Raw genomic sequence first — 20,008 nt, forward strand, 5'->3', positions numbered from 1 at the left:
TAAGATGTGACCTGAAGGGCCCATGTGGAGCACAAGACGTAGTCCAACGGCACACCCTGGTGAAAAATTCAATTACGCTCGGAACATGGTGCTTTTAAGCACAGGTTTCTTGGAAAATTGTAATTCGATATATTCGACATCGGGAAGTACTGATAAATGTAAAGTCAATGTCAATAAAGTGCAAAAAAACTTGTTTTTAATTTTGTGTTCTCGTACCTTCGTAGTTTTGCTAACAGCAGTAATAGTGTATACAGGGGGTATGTCTCAATATCGATGCCTAGAATAAACATCGATATTGAGACGTTGAGACTTGGATAGAGAGTAGAATTAATATCTACAATTTTATGATTTCGTTTTCTGGACAGTAGATATGAAAAAAAAAACTTTTTGGATGGAAAAGGGGCTAATTTAAGTAATGTTTTCGAATTGAAAATTGTCTGTAGGCTGCATGGTAAATTACTGGTAACAAAGACACAGCTGATGTGAAGACGAAATTTTGAGTAAATATTCATGCTTTAAACCGGCACGAAGTGCGCTTGTTGCCCACTCGTGGACTGTGGAAGTTTTGTGTGTGCCAGTATCAAATCAGCCCGCTGTAGGAGCAAGTGGGACAGTGCTAAGCTGGAGGGAGAGAGAGGGGGAAAATGTGCAATTATAGAATATCACGTGAAGAGAGTGGAGCCCGATTTAAAAGCTCAGAATTTACATCGCCTCCAGCTTCTCGGAAGGCGAGTCTTAAAGTTTCACCAGGCTGGGCTGAAACTCCTCACACTCATTCGGCAGACAACACCGGAGCTGCGTCTTGTGGAGTGTTGTTCGCGTCTTGTCAAGTATGGATGGCTTTCTCATCTTCAGTCATCAGCAGTTGCGGTTTTCCAGATCGTCATTTTACAATGAACTAATTCTTCACTTGAGACACCTAACTAGATAATTGATTGACTTCGTTAATTACAAAATCGGCTAGCGTCGGCCAGGTTCTCTCTCTCTTTTTTTTTTAAATCATTTGGCTTCAGTGTTAGTTTTTCTTTTTCTCCGTGTAACTCGTCATCGTGGCAAGTTTCAGGAATCCACAGCACGCTGCTGCTGCTGTCCATATGGTCGTGACAGGCAGACGCGAGAATGTGAACGCTCTATGCGGCTGCAAAGGTTCAAGGCAGTAACCTATAGAGCTGGCTTTAACCACTATTAAAAGACAGTTGTTTAAAAATTTGGCTGATGGGTCGTGTTCTAGTAATTTATTTCAGAATCGCAGATTAGGAACTCCGAGTTTGAGGCTGAGTTGCTCGTTTCAGGATTTGTTACCTGTTTGTGGTGCCTCGCTGTAAGTGTGCTATGATCGAGTTTTCCGTACGGCGTTCGCAAGTGATTTAACGCGCAAGGGCTTTGCAGTATGTCTAATTCTAGGGTGTATATGCTTTATGTTAACTCGTGGTAGTGGTAACATTGTACAGAACACACTTGTGGATTAAAGGACTACATAGCGGTCACACAATATCATTGTGGAGAAAAAAAATGATATCAATGGCGGTTATTATTGCTACTTGTATTGATAGCTGCGGAGGAAATTTAGCTTTAAACTCGTACCCTGGCTCTGTACATTAGTTACGCGCTCGCGTCTAAACCGAGTAGCCTGCTTGATATGTGCTTGTCCGGGAGCAACACTTGTTCGTCCGATACTACTTGTTTCCACTGTGCTCTCCGCAGCTGATGACCACGGTGCAAGCCCCTTCAGCTCCCGAGAAGCCCTGCCTGCCCGGAGTTTCTCTCCCCGCATCACCTTCGTCCTTCCACATCACCGCCAACTTCGTGCCGTTGTGAGGGGACGAAGCGGGGCCGGCGTCGGCGTCGGGTCGCCGAGAAGATGAACGTGCAAGTCCTGGCCGATCACAAGCTGTCCTCCGTGGCCCCCTTCAAGCCGTACAACAACGTGGAGAAGAAGGAAGTGGAGCTGATCCTGGTGAAGGAACAGAACGGCGTCCAGTACACCAGCTCCTCCATCGTCCCCCCCCCGCGGATCTCGTACCCGACCGGCTCCTCCGAGGAGGTCGACCGAGAAACCTGGGGCAAGAAAATCGACTTTCTGCTCTCGGTCATTGGCTTTGCGGTGGACCTGGCAAATGTGTGGAGATTCCCTTACCTGTGTTACAAAAACGGGGGAGGTAGGTGGATAGTTGCGCTGTCTTGCTCTGAAACACTTCACAATTTATCTGAAACTTGCAGGCCTAATAAATTACATTTTAAAGGGGGTTTCCCGCAAGTTTTCTAGGTCAGTTTAAGATTACGGAGAAGAGCTAAACCGGTCCAATCAACTCTTAATTGGATCAATTCAGCGCTGCTCTCCCTGCGTTTGAAACGATGAGCAGCACAAAACATTCGGAGACTTGGAAAACCTAGACTGTATGCCCAAAGCCCAGACTTTGGATTCCTTGTTTCAAAGCACTTAAATTAAGTACTTCTAAAAATATTCTTCGAGTGGAATTAGCACAGAAGTTAGTGTTCTATAAACAGCCATGGTTTTGTTTTAGTGCTGTAATATCAAACGCATTAGGAACTGGGTATTACTTTATTATGTAAATGTTTAAATTGTCTTTCAGTGTAATGTAACTTACACTGAAACGCTGCTGGCGCTAATGCAAAACATGCTGTTACAAAAATAATGTAAACAAAGGGGAACAGATTTGATCAATGCAGATTAGTTTAAACTGTGCTTGAAACGCTCATTTCGCGTCAAATTAAACTGTTTGCCTTTCTGCTTTAAAACGTATAGCTCTTCATCTGAACTGTTTAACTGCGCTGTAATAATGACAGAGAGGTCTCCTGAAACAAGCCTTCTATTGCTATCAGTTGTAGTTAATTGTGAAAGACTCTTTAAAACGCACCCTGTGGGGGAATCCTGAGATTCGCTGACAGATGAGAGAATTGAAGAGTGTGCAGAAGAGACCCTGTCCCCTCCAGAGGAGCTCTCGTGACTGTCCCAGTGGGTTGGGGAGCAGTTGTCTTACAGCCTGTGGACAGCCCAGGCTTATTTAACCTGCTGTGTGTCCAGTCCTGGTCCTACAAGTGTTCAAGGTCTGTTTCAAGCAGCAGCAAGCAAAGAGTTGACTGAAGCTGTCAGGCTGGTCCAGTTAAACCAGTAACCAGCTGCTTTAGCTGGTGAAGACTGGGGCTGGAATGAAAGCTTGCAGGAAAAGGAATGGACAGCCCTGATGTACTGTACTGTATATGCATACCTCTCATTGTTTAAAAAAAAAGATCTTAAGACTCAAAAGCTTGCCTTTCCATCTTGCCTAATGCCAAACACATGGGGAAAAGAGAAAATACCCTTTCTGGCATCTTGTTGTATTTGGGTTTAAATCTCTATAAATCCATGAAATGTGTCATTGCCAGTATTAAAAAGAGCTGGTGTTTCTGTTCCTTTTAACGCTGACATCTGTTTTTATATGTGTACAGTTGATGTGTTTTTCCTTTGTTCTTTTGCTTGTTTGTGTGTGTGCATGTGACATCCATGTGATTCTACACTCTGGGTGCTGAAAGTGTCTGAATGACAGACTCCGCTCTTTGTCCTATTAATTGTGATGCAGGATCCAGGCCAAATGCACACTGTACTCGGTTAGATTTGATCAGCACTTATAGAAGGCTCTTTAATATGTAGCGGCTGCAGTCTCTGGACCACAGAACTGTGGGTTCAAATCTGTGGTGTGATGGTGCTCCAGTCAATAGTCCAGCTACTGTCTATAAAGGGGCCTCCAGGCTGTCTTTGCAAGTGAGGTTGATCTCTACTGGTACATCAAGTTAAAAGATTTATTGAATAGCCGTGTGACATGGATGCTCAAGCTGACTTATCTACATTTCTTTGCTGACTCTTGTCAGATGGGCTCTTTGGTTCCAAAAGTTGAAATGCATTCTATTGAGCAAAGTGACATGGCGGCCTTGTACATTTTTGTTTGAGAACAAGCAATGCAAATTGTGCCACTGTGTTTCTTTCAGGGGCCTTTCTGATTCCTTATGTTCTGTTTCTGGTCATCGCTGGGATGCCCCTGTTCTACATGGAGTTAGCCCTGGGTCAGTACAACAGAGAGGGGGCTGCTACAGTCTGGAAGATTTGCCCGATTTTTAAAGGTAAGCTCCCGAGCACTGCTCATACAGGGCGGATTGAGAGAGCTCCAGTAAAGGGATGAGCTGGATGGTAATCTTCAGGCCCACTGCAAGCTGTGAGCATAGCCATCGTAATACTTTTCGAGTTTAACAATAGTATACTAACATTCTTTGGCTCCATTGAGATGCCAACAAATAATATTAAGTGAAAACAAACCACTGTATATGTCTAATACAGCGTATTTTCTACACCAGCTATTCAATCTGGGCCGCTCATCCTTTCCAAGTGGAGAAATACAAAACCACCAAATTTGATGGTCCACCGAATGTGACCAATATACACCTTGCAGAAAAAAAAGTGTCTTATCAAGTTCTATTTTGTGTGTCTTTTGTCCCTATAATTGACTGTGTCAATTTCAAACCAAAATAGCAATGAAACAAAGTCCAGACACACACAAGCTGCAGGCAGATTTGGAAATGGGGGGGGTGTATGTTAAAAAGGCGCTCGGCTCCGGGTTCTGTGTTCGAAGCAGGGAGTAACCTTCCATCTGCTAGTTCTGTTTTTAATCTCATTTTCACAAAGGCAGCCTGGTGTTGTGACAGCGATGTGCCACTGTCCTGATCATGATTTAACTCATGGCCGGGCTTCGATTTGGATTCACTGGTTCCAGCATAACCTGACTGCCAGCAGCTTAGGCTTGAGAGAGAGTGTGGAGACTGATGCATACCCCATAGTCTCCATTCCCACAAGGCTCCACTGTTCACCAAGCCAACAAAAGAAGAACTGGCCCCAGGTGATTGGACTGGGCTGAAAATAAAAAGCCAACCAATATTTTATTTTCCTCTCCCTAAATTTCCCACCCCCCATTCACTGGGACTCGAACACAGCCCTCTCCCAGGGTTCACCTCACACAGAGACAAATCCACAGGGACCTGCAGCCCAAGTCCTGATTAATGTTAACTTCCTGTCACTAAGTGACATAACAGCCTGATTGAAAGACCACTTGTTTCTTCTTCTGGTAGGGAGTGGGGGGGGGAAATGTCTACTTGATCCATCTCTCAGCAAAAGCAATGCATTTGCCACCCACGTTAACCCTGAATAAACAAGATCAACAAAAGGACTGATGCATTTGGTAATAATTTGTGGTGAAATTAGTCAATGGCTGAAGGGCTTTCAGTCCACAGTTTACAGTAATTCCAGCTGTGCATGGAATAGAAGCCTCTCTGTTGTAGAGGTTCATGGAATATGATCTGGGTTTTATGTCTGTGGGCATGCTAATCAGAGAAGTATCAAAATCTCAAAATTCCTTGAATCTGCATGAGGGCATGTCTTCAGTCCTAAAGCCACCCTGGTCATTGAAGAGGAGTGATATACAATATTTAGATGAGGTGTTACTGCTGAGAGATGTAAAGTGTTTGGCTTTGGCTGCTTTTGGTGCATTACTAACTTTTAATTTACACGTGCATATCTTGTGATGGATTTAGGAAACATCAAGTTTTGTCACCCACCAATTTCCACGTTTGTAAGTGTAAATCGTTGAAGGACTAGTTTGCAAATGAAACGCTGTCTCTTTGTGTTGGGAGCTCCCGATTGGTGGGCGGGCCAAAGTTTTGGTTTAATCCAGGTCCTGGTATCTTGTTGGCATTGTAGCCTCCTCTGCAGTGCCAGGTGATGGCCATGATTGTGTCACATCCCTGATTAGAATACTGCAGCTCTGCTCCTCCAGTAAAGATCGGGGTCTATTGTGCCATTGACTTTCACTCTGTGCTGTCCTTCAGATGTTTTTAATGCACAACTTATCCCTTAGTCTCTTTATTAAAAAGCACTGAATCCCTGTGCTTAAGTGAAAGTATTCTGTGGCTTGGGCCACAGTTAGCAGGCATCGACAGTGTGGTCACAGCCGGTTATTTGTTCCTTGTTTTTCAGGTGTGGGCTACACTGTGATTATTATAGCCTTGTATGTGGGATTCTACTACAACGTCATCATAGCCTGGTCTCTGTACTATCTGCTCTCCTCCTTCACTCACGAGCTTCCTTGGTTGAAGTGTGGGAATGCCTGGAACAGCGTGAACTGTACCGATCCGAAGGTTTTCAATGTCTCGTTTCTAACCAATGGCACCAAATATTCCAAAGATAAGAACACACCAGCTGCAGAATACTATGAGTAAGTGCCCTATTTCTGCTATGTTGTCTATTCACCCTTCAGCTGTTCAGACGGAGGAATGTGCAGCAGCCAAGCCATGAAAAACCAACAGCACATGCAAGAGAATGGACGTGTCATTGCAGAGGAGCTCCTGGTAATGAGGTCTCAACTCGAAGCGTTTTACAAATGTTTTATTGGCTCTTCCAATATCTGATCAATTCTGGCCTTACACCTTGGCAAAAACAGATTAAAAGGTTTTAAAGAATTAGAGGTGCAGTACAGAACTGTGTTGGACTGCATGTTCCTTCGTTTTACCAGTAGTAGTCCGATATAAATAGGTAAAATCACAGCTAAGCAACAAAATTCATATAAGCCTGTTAAAACATGACAAAAATTCCACATTACCATGCACATTCATTCCGTTAAATGTTTAGAAACTCTGGTATTAAAGTTTGTAAGTGTTCTTTTTTTCAGACTAGAGAGTAAATGCATCTTCCAAGCACTGGGCTTGCTGACCCTTCAGAAGTCAGAGATTCAGGAATAGTTGTCTGTGTAGACTTGGACCTGTGCATAGTCTTGGTTTTTGGGTGGAACACCTGTATAATTTAGCTTTTTTGATTAATTGGACCCTATGACTTCACATCTATATTCGGGAAAGGCTAGACACTGTGATGATGCAATGAGCTCGTAAATTGCCACAACGCTGTTTCAACCACAAAGGTCTCTGTGTACATGCACTGAGGACAAGACGCACAGTCTGTGCTGGGGTTTCTCATTTCCCTTGTGTGCGCGCTGAAGAGGCTGCCAGAACAGCAGTCCCCTTTTCCGAAAGGGAATTCTTTTGGACCCTTCCTTGCAGAGATCGGGTTCCTGATTGGATTTAAAGGGAGGTAATGCCCAACAGAAACACTGGCTTCTTTTTATAGTCGGGGTCTGAGACATTCTTGAAGCTGTAAAAAAATCTGGTGTATTCTGGTCTATTTGCTTTGAAAGTAAGGAAAGGAATGTACTTGTAGCAGGTGTAAAATAGCAACTTTTGACTAGACCAGTTTGGGAGGTGTGAGATTTACGCAGTGCATGACCCATATCTTTGAAAGGTCAACCCTAAAGCCACTTTGACAAGTACAGAGCTCATGACCACCCAGCAGTTTTGAGTTCCAGCCATTTGCACTCCTGTGTGTGACCCGTGTATTTATACTCAGAAGAGCATGTGATTCCTGGGACTTCAAGTACAGTTATTATTTAGGAAAGCAGTATGGTATGGTTATGGGTTTGTCCATTTGCCTAGAGCTTCAATGTCCAAATTGCTGCTAACCTTAAAGAAGACGTTGTCTGACTTCCTGCGTAATGTATACTCCCTTTTTTATATTGACAATGGATACAAAATGCTGTCGAAAGGGAGAAAGAGGGATATCTAAGTGGGTCATCATTAAAACTTTCATGCTATGTCCTCAGATTCTTAAAATAATCTCTGCTAACTGTTTATGATTTTGTAAGCATATCAAAAAAGCTTAGTTGCTGCGTTTGAAGTTCATAAATTCAGAATTTCCTATCCGGTTGCACTTCAAAGAAATCTAATTCTTGCACTGCCTGTCTGAAGATTGGTCATGCACCCCAGAGGAAGTTTGTAAAATGACTTGGACAATGCCTACTCTTATCGTGCAGCTGATGTGCAAATCATTTGGCACAAACAAATGTGTAAAACTTACAGTACGTCAGAAGCAGTTATATGAGAGACTAAAAAAAAAGCCTTTTCCTTTTCTGTGCCTTTCTGTGATGTTTTTTTTTTTGGGGGGGGGGGGGTGATTTTAATTTGTTGCTGCTGTTGCAATTTTGAGAATTTCCTCTGAGTTTCAGCTCATTTGGTTTACAATGCTATAGCAGATGCCATTGTAGTGAGCCCCTTGTTCCCAGTTGGCCTCAGTTAAAGACCATACAAACCAGAGCCAGCAGAATTACTCCACAGAACTGGCAATGGAACCTCTGGAAACTAGGTATGGTGAACAATGGAGCTTTTTGTAGTGTTGCAGAGGCATGCATTGCTGACACAAAGAAGAGTTTTCATTGACGTAGTCAGAAACTGAGATAATATTCCGGAACTGTGTGGGAGTGCATGCTCCTCAGTTTTACCGGTAGCAGTCTGTCCCAGGAAAGCATGATGTGCTCTCCTGTGCTCATCTCCAGGAGGTCCTTGTAAATTTTTCTCAATGGATCTGTCCAGTGTAAATCTCTTCATTCATAATGAGCACCACAACTCCGATGCACAAAGCACGGCTTGAACGGACCTCTTAATTAGAGCATTGTTAATCCTATTTGAAATATGCCAGGTTTAGAAACAGGCCACGTACGGCTAGGCAGTGGCACAATTTGTACCAATAAATTCCGCCCCCCCTCAGGGCAGGAGGCCATGTGTGACAGGATCAGGGCAGCTGTACTGCATGCTCGTGTGAGAGCGCATACGCTTCCAGATTAATGGCACTTTGTCCTACCAGAGGTCCTGGATAAGAATGTGAATGGGGACACACCCAACCTCAAACCGGGGCATCGTTCTCTAACATGACACCCGTCCTGTTTTCTCCAGTAGGGATTTCTGAGAGATTAGAAGCCGTTACTGTTGGAGGGCTTAAATATTTGAGCCAGACATGTTTTTGTAGGGATCTGGGCTTTTCCTGGGTTAGATGGGGATTTATGACTGTGTAAACTCTGGGCTATTTTGATGGAACAGCAGCATGTGCTGGGAGAGGGCCAGCCCGCCTAAGTAAACGGACACTTCGTATCACTAGACGAGACTCAGGAGAAACACAAGGTTTTTCCTGCAGTGCAAAGGGCTTTTCAGCTCACCTGCCAGATGTGTAAATGTTTAATTTTGAATAAAAAGTGCCCAAGGATGTTTTACACCTAAACTTTGCTTAAGCATATGAGTTGTTTCTCATATTTGCTGACATTAAATCATATAAATTTCATCCTCCATTGTTAAACAGCCATAATCTACCCAATACAGGTTTGAAATAACTGTTGAATATAGAGCAAATAAAAGCTATGCATTTAGGGCCAAAAATAATTTTTAAAACAATATTTGCAATTTTACCATCTGTGAATCAGTTCTCTAGAAAATATTTTATTGCACTCTACGGCTAATTTACACATTACATTCGGTAACTAGTGCTGAATCTGCCTGGAGAGGAATGTGAATCTGGAGAGTATTTTTCCCTAGATTGCCCAGTTTTAATTTATGCAAAAAATAAATAAATCAAAAATGTCCTAGCTGAGCAGTAGATTCCATCATGTACTGTATGCTGGTTCGCACACAATGGGACTTTAAGCTGCAATTTCCTTGGCTATCTTCACACTGTGAAAGAATGTGGGAAGCCTTCATTTCCTTTGATAGACTTGTTTAGAAAGAGCTCATTATCCTTTTTACTGACCTTCAGTTCTTTTAAAACAACGGAGTGGCCCTGTAATCATATTGTAGTAAACAAAACAATTGCATATTAATGAAGCCTGGGAGTGCTATTAGAGGGCTTTTTTAAGGCCCATTGTTGTGCTGGGCTGGCCGCAGAAGCAACAGACAGGTGCCACTCCTACTGCAGTTTCAATCTATTGACCAGAATAATGGTAAGAAATAACAGGGTTTGATCAGATCAACCATTGCTGTACCCTAACTGCTTTACTTCAGCAAGCTATGATTTGCATGCTTGACCTCTCGGAGGATCTTAATAAGAACAAATTGCAAGCCTTGGTGCTTAGATTCCTCTGGAACATTCTAGTTGCGGAATAAGAAAGCAGTAAGTGCAAAGACTAAATTAATGTTGTCAAAGCAGGTGTTAACAGACTTTAGTAATGTATGGTTCGGCTTCAATTTTTAAGGAGTCGGAGGACTTCCAATTCACTGGATATGTAGAATGAGTGTAAATGAATTACCAACAGAATTGTTCTGCCAAGGGTGAAAGTCATTGATAGTTTTACAATGAAGTTCTGGATTAGATAGATACTTTATTGATCCCGTGAGGGAAATTGCAGTTAATGATTAATGGCATCATTTCTTTTAACAAATATTTAGTAGATTCTTTACTTATTCCATTCATTTTCTTTCATTTGTGAAACCACTGGTACTGTGAGAGTGGGGGAACAACGTTTGATTAAAATTAATCTTCTTAAGTTGCAAATAAAGTGCAGACGGGGCTGCTTTGGGACTCTGCAAAAGTGGACGTCCATCAGAGAGGACTTCAGGAATGCCAACATTTAAAAAACGCTCTGATCTGCTGATGTAACCGATCTGCGTTGATTGCTGCCTACAGTTCAATGCCATTATAACATCAAAGAATATAAGCATGAAAGGCCAGGGCAGTCATTAAGACACCTGTAGAACACTGCTTCTGCGGTACTTTCTAGGGTCTTGTGCACAGAAAAGTGTTCAAACCTTTCAATTGTATGCTGTTTCTGTTCTGGTGGTCACAGCAGTCATAAGGCTATTTCAGCAACAAGTGTTCCTGAAAGTATGACTTGAAAAAATGATGTATACAGAATCAAATTTTATGCAATTTACAGTATCAATGTGTATTGCAGGACCTAGACACAAAGGACAATGTTTCTGTGTTGCTGAGATGTGTGTAAATTGCACAATGAAAGTGAATATTTCTGAAAATCTAAAAGTCCATTTGTAACGGAAATACCCTCTTTTGGCCATTAAAATCCATTTTCAAAGTATGAAGGAATGAGCAAAACCATTCTGCATTTAATTTTCTCTTTTACAGTTCGGTAGTTCTTTTGACTCGTCTGTTTAATGTGCTTGTAGGAGTCTCTGCTAGGAAGTCTAGAAACTGTCCTGTAGCAACTGTGAAATACTGTGGGTCACGTCTCGCACTTGGACGATCGAGAAGACCATGACAGTATGGTAGAGAATTCAGAAATGGTAGGAAACAAATGGATACATTTAATAAAAACACAAGAAGTGATGGATTTATTATTCTTAGTCCAATTAACTTGCATATTGGAGACAGCTGTGTCTGGCACTGACAGACCTACTGAGTGGGACTCTTGACGCACTCCACAGGAAATGTGGGAAAGGACCAAAGAAGAAAACAGTCAGCTGGTGTTTTAAATGAGATTTACGTCAATTAATCTCTATTGTGAGAATGTACAAAGCATTTGTTTGCCAGTAGTATAGGTTTGCAAGGCTGCTAGTGAAAATAATTATTCTGATGTGCCAAAAACTACTGTAGCCTTTGGTTTACAAAAGTAGTAATCACTCATTTTAAACAGAAACTGCAGTCCCAATTTCTCAGACCAGTTCTTAAGTCTCTGTAACAAAAAATGAATTGACAATATTGCTATTTTTTTAAATTCCCAATTAAGCACCAAAACGTGAATTTTGTGAAAGCACTGTACAGTCTCCATGTTCATTGTGGGATTAAAATACTCATCAATGCCAATTGTTTCTAACCCCGAAATATACAAATAGTGTTGTAAATCTTTAAAGTGGAACAGCATTTCAGGGTGTTGACTGTTGTGTGTACAATTAATGTTTTTTAACATTACTTTGATTCAGTTTGAAGGAAACACTCTGGTGATCATTTGGAGCCTTGTGTTCTTAATAATAACTGAGATTTTTCTGGCTTTTAACCAACATCGTGTGAATTGAAGCAGAAAACGTGTCCATACACAAAGACCAGTTCAGTGGAGACTCTTTCCACTGTTTAGATTAATCAAAAGGTAAATGTTTTGTTGGGAAGGTTTGTATTTCTAGGAACTCAGAAGTTTGGGAAGTCTAGACCCATATTCCCCTTCTAAGAAAAACCTTGGAATTTTACCTTTTAACTCTTCAGTTAGTTTATATATCTTCATAAAGCACTTTGAACTTTTTCTGACCTAAAATACTGGCAATATTAAAAGGCCTTGTTTGCGATGAATTTGAAAGATTAAGTAGTGAGGAAGTTTTTAATCAGATATCCGCGAAAGAATCCAGATGTACAAGAGGAAAAGGAATGCACCTAGAACTTGCTGCACTGTCCAGAAAAACTACACCAGACTGGAGAAAAAGGAAGTCACTAGCTGCAAGGTCAATACAGACCAGAAAGTCCATGTCGCAATAGTGAGCCATTTGGGAGTTGTAAGCCCTAAATTTCAATTATGTGATATACATGTTCTCTCTAGCAGCTGACCTTTAAAATCATGAAGTGTAGTTATTAGAATTTGAATTTCTGTGAGGGATTTGTGTTAATGAATCTATATTATCGTTGGCTTTTTTCTGGTGTAGAAATTCCTTAGACTCTGTTTATCCCGGGCATATTCACAGTGAGCTGGAATTAGATCCATTGTCATAAAAAAGTAAAGGACTTTATGCATCCCCAATTTTAGGATCCTGGCATGGTCTCGTCTTACACGCCCATCCAGAAACTCTTCCCAGTAGCATTGTATTACCGGAAAAACCACCTTTTAACTGCATTTTTAGTGATTCTTTATTCCAGTAACTACATTGATTTATCTGTTGTGTTATTGTTTTTGAGCATTTACCATTCTTCTTATTTTAAGTATTTATGCCAGCGACTATATATTAGATCAATTGCTCCACACTGTTCCTCTTGGAGAAGGCTGAAAAAGTGATGGTCTTTATCTGAGTCTTGTTCCTCCAAGACATCTCCTAGTTTTTCCAGTGTTTGACACCGTGCACTTTGAGCAGGTGGTAAAGAAAACACTGGCGATTTTAAGAGCAGCATTCTTTCCAACTCGTTAAAATGTCCCAATTTTACTTCTTCATAATATTATGATTATACTGGAACACAGTCAAGCACAAAGACCTATGCCGAAGTTGCAGTGAAAGGAAATATATTTAGATTCTAACATTCTCTGTGTGGTAAACTGTGTTATAAGTCCCAGAAACAAGCTAAAATGTGAATTATGACATCTTTTAGTGGAGGAAAGTTGATAAACAGTTTAAATATAGGCACCACCGCAGGACAAAAATGAACCAGGATCTTCAGTTTCCCTTTGTGAATACAAGCACAAAGGAAGTGTCTCGGTAAAGGCACTTGTCTTTCTTTACAAGTGTCTTGGTAGACTAAGGGCAGAGAATGTGACTTAAGTGTACACCACATATCATGGGATTGTGCGGCAGAAAGGTTTGAAAAGAAATGCTAAAGGACCAATAGCAGCTGCCAGTAGGAAGCATGTGGGAAGCAAGTGCGCTAACACTAGAGTTTACCACTTGATTTTGATTATTTCATACTGCACTGTGAACCGGCAGGCCTTCTGACGTGATAAAGAAGTGTCACTGTGCATCTTTCTTATGGCAGCAAAATATATGCCAAGAAAAGTTTAATTGAGCCATCTTGCATTCATGGCCACAGATAATCAAAAGCACTCAATGGAAAATACTGTCTAGGGCAAAACATGTTGCATAGTACATGTTTTTGTTATTTTTTCTGTAGTTATTACCATTAGAACATGTAACGTGTTATTGCCGTTAAGCACAATACAGTCACGCCTGCCGATTGAGCCCATCTGTGGTCTTGAGGTTTTCAGCTTGCGTTCTGTAGGGTGGCTGTTCGCGTACGAACGGTGTCCCCTCTGTGTCTGTCCTCAGGCGTGGCGTGCTACACGTGCACGAGAGCCATGGGATCCATGACCTGGGCCTGCCGCGCTGGCAGCTCACTCTGTGCCTGGTGGTGGTTGTCATCATCCTCTATTTCAGCCTCTGGAAGGGCGTGAAGACCTCCGGCAAGGTAAGGAATTGATATGAGTCTGCATCTATGCAGACGGCGCCCCGTGCTCTTTGACAGCAGCTGTATCTGTTTTGTTTCTGCTTGAAGGGAGACGGCTGGCGTCCTACTCCATCCCAGCTAATTTCTACCTCCTTTCATGGAGGTTGAAACTGGCGTCCTACCCCCTCCCACATCACCATTACCCTCAGGTTACTTTCCAAGACCTAACTTTTATGGTCTTTGTTGCAGGCTAATAGTTCACCTGTGTCAATAGGAGGCACAGGGTAGGAACAGGATAGGGTTCTAACCCAATTTCACACCGACCCATTAAAGCACAGTCCTGCAAAAGAGTACGTCAGGCTTGAGGAGAGCTTTCCTTGCTGGTGTGCAGCACTGAGTAAGTGGCTTTGGGACACAGTATTCCAAGCCCATCAGAACAGAACATTCCAAGCGATTTCCGAGATCACGGTTAGGCAAGGGAAAGGTATCCCATTGAGGAGAGGACAGTTGATGTAGGGAGGAAATGTGTTTTCCAGTGGTGCTTTGGTGTGCTTTCTCCCCGTTACTAATGAACTGTGTGTCTGTTTGCAGGTGGTCTATATCACAGCCACTATGCCTTATGTGGTACTGCTTGTGCTCCTCATCAGGGGTATCACGCTCCCTGGAGCTATGGATGGCATCAAGGCCTACCTCCACATTGATTTCAAACAGCTCAATAATGCTACGGTACGTGCTGTCATTGAACTGAGTTCTCACAGGAATCTGCTAATGTTTCAGCTTGAATAGTTCCGGTTTTCTGTGTTTTTTTAGCGCTGAAATAGGATTATCCAGGTGTTTTCATAATCGGTTTGCATGTTGTTGGTTTATGAAACGGCTGTACTCAAACGTTACTGCTGATGTTGAGAGTTAAACGTTGTGAAATGGAATATTCAATGTGAATTCAAGTTTGTTGACAGGCTTACTAACTGAGGACTGCCTCTTTAGGTGTGGATTGATGCAGCCACTCAGATCTTCTACTCCCTTGGAGCAGGATTTGGGGTTTTAATTGCGTTCGCCAGCTATAATAAATTTAACAATAACTGCTACAGGTAAGATTGCATTCAGATATTTACCCAAGTAAACCGCTGATTCACATCTTCATACTTATTCGAATTCATAAATCTGCACACAGGAGTAAATATTCAGTCTTTTTGGGAATTCCAATAATCGCCTACCAATAAAATGCTTTTGTGTGGTTGCGTAGGGGATTACAGTATTCCCTGGGATGAGCAACCTGGGTGACTGCTGAAGCAGTCAGGACAGGGACAGGAAGTTGCCTTCGTAGCACAAGGTGGGCTTGTCCTTTCCTCTCGAAATATAGCTTCTAACTCCTTTAAGAAAAAAGAGTGCGGTAAAAAGGTTCCCTGTTTGTGAGTGTGTGTTTCTTTACACTAAGCCAGGGCTATGCTGGTGTTGCTGGGAAAAAAAAAAGATTTTTAACAAGAAAAAATTACATCCCCACTTGTAATATGAAAGGATTGTCTTTTAAACCCTGAGTCCTACAGTACTGCATCGTATTAAGTCATTGATGGTTTTAGGGAATCAAGCCATTGCAGGGATAGAATGCAGGTGTTAGTGATAATGATGGTTAATGTCATTTGGAAGAAGAGCCTTTCATGCACACAGATGTACATCTTATTTGTTTAGCCTTGTGCGAGTTTTAGTTCTTTATCAATTAAGCCACGTTGCCACGGGCAGCACTATATCCAAAAAAGTGATGCAGGCCGCGATGTGAATCTGTAGTGTAGCTCCTGCCATAACCAAATGTGATTAACAGGGGCAGTACTCCTGGCACATGTCAGAGGGCATTTTGTGTTTGTGCTCTTCTGTCCCCTTTCCAGGAACCCTCTTACAATGAAATCTTTATGGTGTTTGTGTCACTTATTGGTCCTTAACAGCACTAACAGGTTGCATGATATTGTATGCCATGGCTCTGGTAAATCTGTAAGGCCTACCATACGCTGTCATTAAGGAAAACTGGCCAAAAGCTGGCTGACTGTGCTGCTCCTGAAGAGCCTCCTGTGGATATTTTTAATGAAACTTCGGACCTGTTGATTAAAGGCCAGCCTCGGGGCACGGAGGCCTCTTGCTTTATCAGACCATGATTTACTTGTTTGTTTGTCTTCTTTATCTTCCCCCCCAATGCAATTACCTAATTACGAATTTTGGTGCCGATAGGGAGTCCTTCACGACGCTAATGTGAAGTGATGTCTTGACGTTCCTCGGAAAAACAGCCTTAATTTATCCTTCAGCCCATCTCCTCCTGGGCACTCTCCCATCTTGTTTTCATCCTAAAACAGTTGCAGAAGGCGTAAAGAAACGCAACTTGAGGTTTGATTTTTAAGTCCCGCGAAGCAAATTTGTGCATTTTGCCCAGTTTATCCGAACGCATTTCGAAAGCTCATCCTGCTAGTCTAGCTCGAAATCGGAGCGCTTCACCTCGTTGCACCCCTGCGCTGATGAGAGGCGCCAAGACATATTCCCGCTTCTGTGAGGGGGGCAGATGAGGTCAGTCAGTTTTATTGTCTCTCTGGATTTTCCCTTTTCTTTCCTTCCGGCCGAGTGACATTAAGCGGATGCTGAAGATGCCGAGCAGTAATCGGATGTGAACAGACCACTGTGGCGTTCCTGACGGAGAGAGATCCCTTCCTTAAACTCCTCTGAAGCCTGGGGGGCGGGGGGGGGGCCTCCTGTTGACAACTTTCAAATGACCAAGGGAAAAAAATGCATCCGTCAACGTGGCTGAAGAGATTTCAGACATTACCATGTCATTTGTACCCGTGAAACAATATATGTCAAAATCCGTTTTACCTTTATTATGATCAGTGTGAAACAAGACTTATCAGAAGAAGACAATTTCATAGGAACCGAAGGATTAAGGAAAGAAAGGAAGATTACTGGGACCTGAACATCTTTTACATTTCTAAATGTATTGTGTTTTGCTCGTTAGAATTATTAGGTGTCCCGTGACAGGTCTAGATTAGCCGTAATTGCCCTGGGGGAGCAGCTGGAGTAAAGACACTCTTCTCTACAAATTAAAGCACCTGCATTTTAGCCCTCAGCTAAACTGCTGCTGTTTTTGGTTTTCCAGACCTCTGCCGCCCCCTGAGGTGGGAGGGTGCAGTGTGATGGGGTGGGAGAGGGGGTGCGATATGTGGGAGGGGGGAGAGGAGACAGACACAGTTTTCCCTCAATCTGCTCTGTCATTGTACAGGGATGCCCTCCTCACCAGCACAGTCAACTGTGTGACCAGCTTCTTCTCAGGCTTCGCCATCTTCTCTGTCCTGGGTTACATGGCCAAAAAACACAACGTGAACATCGAGGAGGTCGCCACTGAAGGTACTTGCCCCTTAGCGTTCTTGCCCATCCTCCTGGAAGCTGATAAGTTGTTGCGTGTGAGCCACAGCCCAGATTGCCTGCGGAAAGCTCACACTGGTTTCTTTCTCTTTGCACTTGAATGTAGGAGCAGGTCTGGTCTTCATCATCTACCCAGAAGCCATTTCAACTCTCCCAGGGTCGACGTTCTGGGCAATAGTCTTCTTCATAATGCTGCTGACTCTGGGCATCGACAGCTCTGTGAGCAAAGTCTCATTTTTTAAGCTATAGGTTTGATTTTTACAGCACAACCACCTCTTTTGTCATTTTAATTTCAATTCAATGTGAGGCCCTGTTTTTAGCGAAACCAAGTTTAAAAAAAAAAAGGATGTTTTCGTTTAAGTTGCTGGTGTGACTGAACTCTACAATTCAGTACAATACTTCAGTCTGATGTAATCTGGCTGCACTAGATGTTTGGATTTTTGTATCTATTTAAGCATTTTGAATTTAGAAAACAAAACCTTCTGGAATAAACTTTTAGAGTGACAGTAAAATGTAGAAGACAAGAATCTTTGGCACAATATCCTACAGGGGTATTACTCACAGTACACCTTCGTCGCAGCATTGAGAATTCTGCCCTATAAATTGCATGAAATGAGCTGTGTGTTTCCCCTCATAAGCCTAGATCAGGGGATCCCAGTTGTGTTCCTGGAGGCACCCCCAACTGCTGCTTTTCATTCCAGCTCGCTGTAATTACCACAGCATGAAATAACTTATTTTTACACATAAAGAAATGGCAATTAATATTTACAAATAGGGTTTTATTAAGATTATTTATAGATAATATTTATATTTTTTTCTGAATCAAAATTTTGGGCTTTAATTTCACGGGTATATACTGTAGTGCTATACAATATTGACAGGCATCCTCTGCCTTTAAGAGCTAAAAAACAAGCAATTCAGTTGAATCTTGATATGGAGAAATGTAAGGGTTCAGTTGTGTAACTGAGAGCCTGAGTTGGCCAGGACCAGAATTGGGGTCCCCATCGCTGTGGCACCTTCCACCTCCCTCTGCCCATTCTCACCCCTGCCCCCTCCTTTCCTCTTCAGATGGGAGGCATGGAAGCAGTCATCACAGGGCTCACTGATGACTTCAAAATCTTCAAGAGGAACAGGAAGCTGTTTACTTTTGTGACAGCGTTTGGGACCTTCTTAGTAGCCCTGCTCTGCATTACAAAAGTAGGTTTCCAGAGCTGCTCCCCCTCTGAGGCTTCTCTGTGCTGTTCACTTGGCCTGTCCTGAGAACTGATAGCTCTGACAGGCCGGCTTTGTCTCGGTTAAGAGATTGTTTGGAGTTTTCAAGCGATGACTACTTGTCACTTGAGGGGTTTCATCTTTACAGTGAGACTCCTAAAACGGACTTGGCATCATGAAAGAAGCAGAGGGTTCAATAAAATACTCTGTTTATATAAACTTCTCCATTGCAGTATCTGCTTCAGGGGTACATAACTGCTCAATTACTCATGCAAGGCTGTGTTGGAGAAAGTTTCTTTTAGAAAGTACTGCATTTCAGTTGTTATAGGCTACTTGTCTAAGGGATTACTTTTTAAAATTAATATGTAGTTGAAGAAAATTGCTTTAAAGGAGTAATGGATTAGTGTTGAAGTTTAGGTTGGGAGCTGCATCAGCGTGCGTAGGCTGCAAAGGAACAAGTAAAGGTTTATTCCATGCTGAAATGAAAAGGGACAATGTTTCAGATGTGGAGCCGCCTTCAAGTGTCAAAATAAGTATTCATATTAATAAGGAACAAGTAATAGGTTTATTCAATGCTGGGAAAAAAAGAAGAAAGAAAACACAACGTTTAGGCCGTGGGGCCTTCTTCAGGTGTGAGCAATGTTGTTTTCTTTCTTGGGTTTATTCCATGCTGAAAAAAAGATTACTTGTTCCTTTGCAGCCTATACATGATGACGCAGCTCCCCACCTGAACTACTTCATATTAATACGTATGCATTCGTGTAACTGATCCCCACTATAGCATATTATTCATTTTAAAAAAGTAATTTTTAAACTTGTAATCCATTACTTATTACAAATAACTTTGCTCAACACATTATAAACTGCCAGCCAGGGTTTATACATTAGGCATATAGAGTATATGATGGTGTGAACATTAAGACTACCGTCAAGCATAACTTTTCATACTGTATGGTTGACTGTCCAATGACTACGTGCATCTCCTGGTATCTTAAACTAGAAAGAAAAAACAGCTTGACACATGAAACTTATCACCCTGGTTGTGTTAGGTATAGACATTTACAGTAAAAAGGGGTCTGGCAAATCAGACATCGGATTTCTGCTTATTTAATTGTTGTTGCACCCGGCTTTTGCATCTGAAACCTGTGTGTGTAATTCTGCCTAATGTATTGAAGGGAGTTCTAAAAGTTTTTAGTTTTTAGCTTTGTTTTATTGACATGTATGACGCTATATACAATTATTCATTTTTATGGTGCTTGAACAGTTGCCAATGTTTGATTGCAGGGTGGGATTTATGTTCTAACACTTCTGGACACCTATGCTGCAGGAACTTCAATTTTATTTGGAGTTTTGATAGAGGCCATAGGGGTATCGTGGTTTTATGGTAAGTGCTATATTTCAATATTTAGTGTCCTACAGCGGGGGGGAAAAAGACAAGCTTATCCCTTTCTGTAACTTTTT

General features: G+C 42.1%; 1 protein-coding gene across 2 annotated transcripts in view; it reads left to right on the plus strand.

Annotated features, from left to right (window-relative positions):
• The first annotated feature begins 598 nt into the window (after positions 1–598).
• The window catches only part of slc6a2 (solute carrier family 6 member 2), a 37,031-nt gene continuing 17,621 nt past the window's right edge, over positions 599–20,008 (plus strand). The window contains exons 1-11 of one of the 2 annotated variants that reach the window (XM_015368667.2): positions 599–830; positions 1,705–2,159; positions 3,988–4,119; positions 6,023–6,260; positions 13,822–13,960; positions 14,531–14,665; positions 14,924–15,027; positions 17,193–17,317; positions 17,442–17,554; positions 18,404–18,532; positions 19,832–19,931. In XM_015368667.2, the coding sequence (XP_015224153.1) occupies positions 1,862–2,159; positions 3,988–4,119; positions 6,023–6,260; positions 13,822–13,960; positions 14,531–14,665; positions 14,924–15,027; positions 17,193–17,317; positions 17,442–17,554; positions 18,404–18,532; positions 19,832–19,931 (1,513 nt within the window). In that variant the 5' untranslated portion in view covers positions 599–830; positions 1,705–1,861. The remainder of the gene's footprint in view (positions 831–1,704; positions 2,160–3,987; positions 4,120–6,022; positions 6,261–13,821; positions 13,961–14,530; positions 14,666–14,923; positions 15,028–17,192; positions 17,318–17,441; positions 17,555–18,403; positions 18,533–19,831; positions 19,932–20,008) is intronic. The other variant, XM_006641406.3, reaches the window with a different exon arrangement.

The sequence above is a fragment of the Lepisosteus oculatus genome, chromosome 20, assembly GCF_040954835.1.
Source record: "Lepisosteus oculatus isolate fLepOcu1 chromosome 20, fLepOcu1.hap2, whole genome shotgun sequence".
Taxonomy (NCBI): domain Eukaryota; kingdom Metazoa; phylum Chordata; class Actinopteri; order Semionotiformes; family Lepisosteidae; genus Lepisosteus; species Lepisosteus oculatus.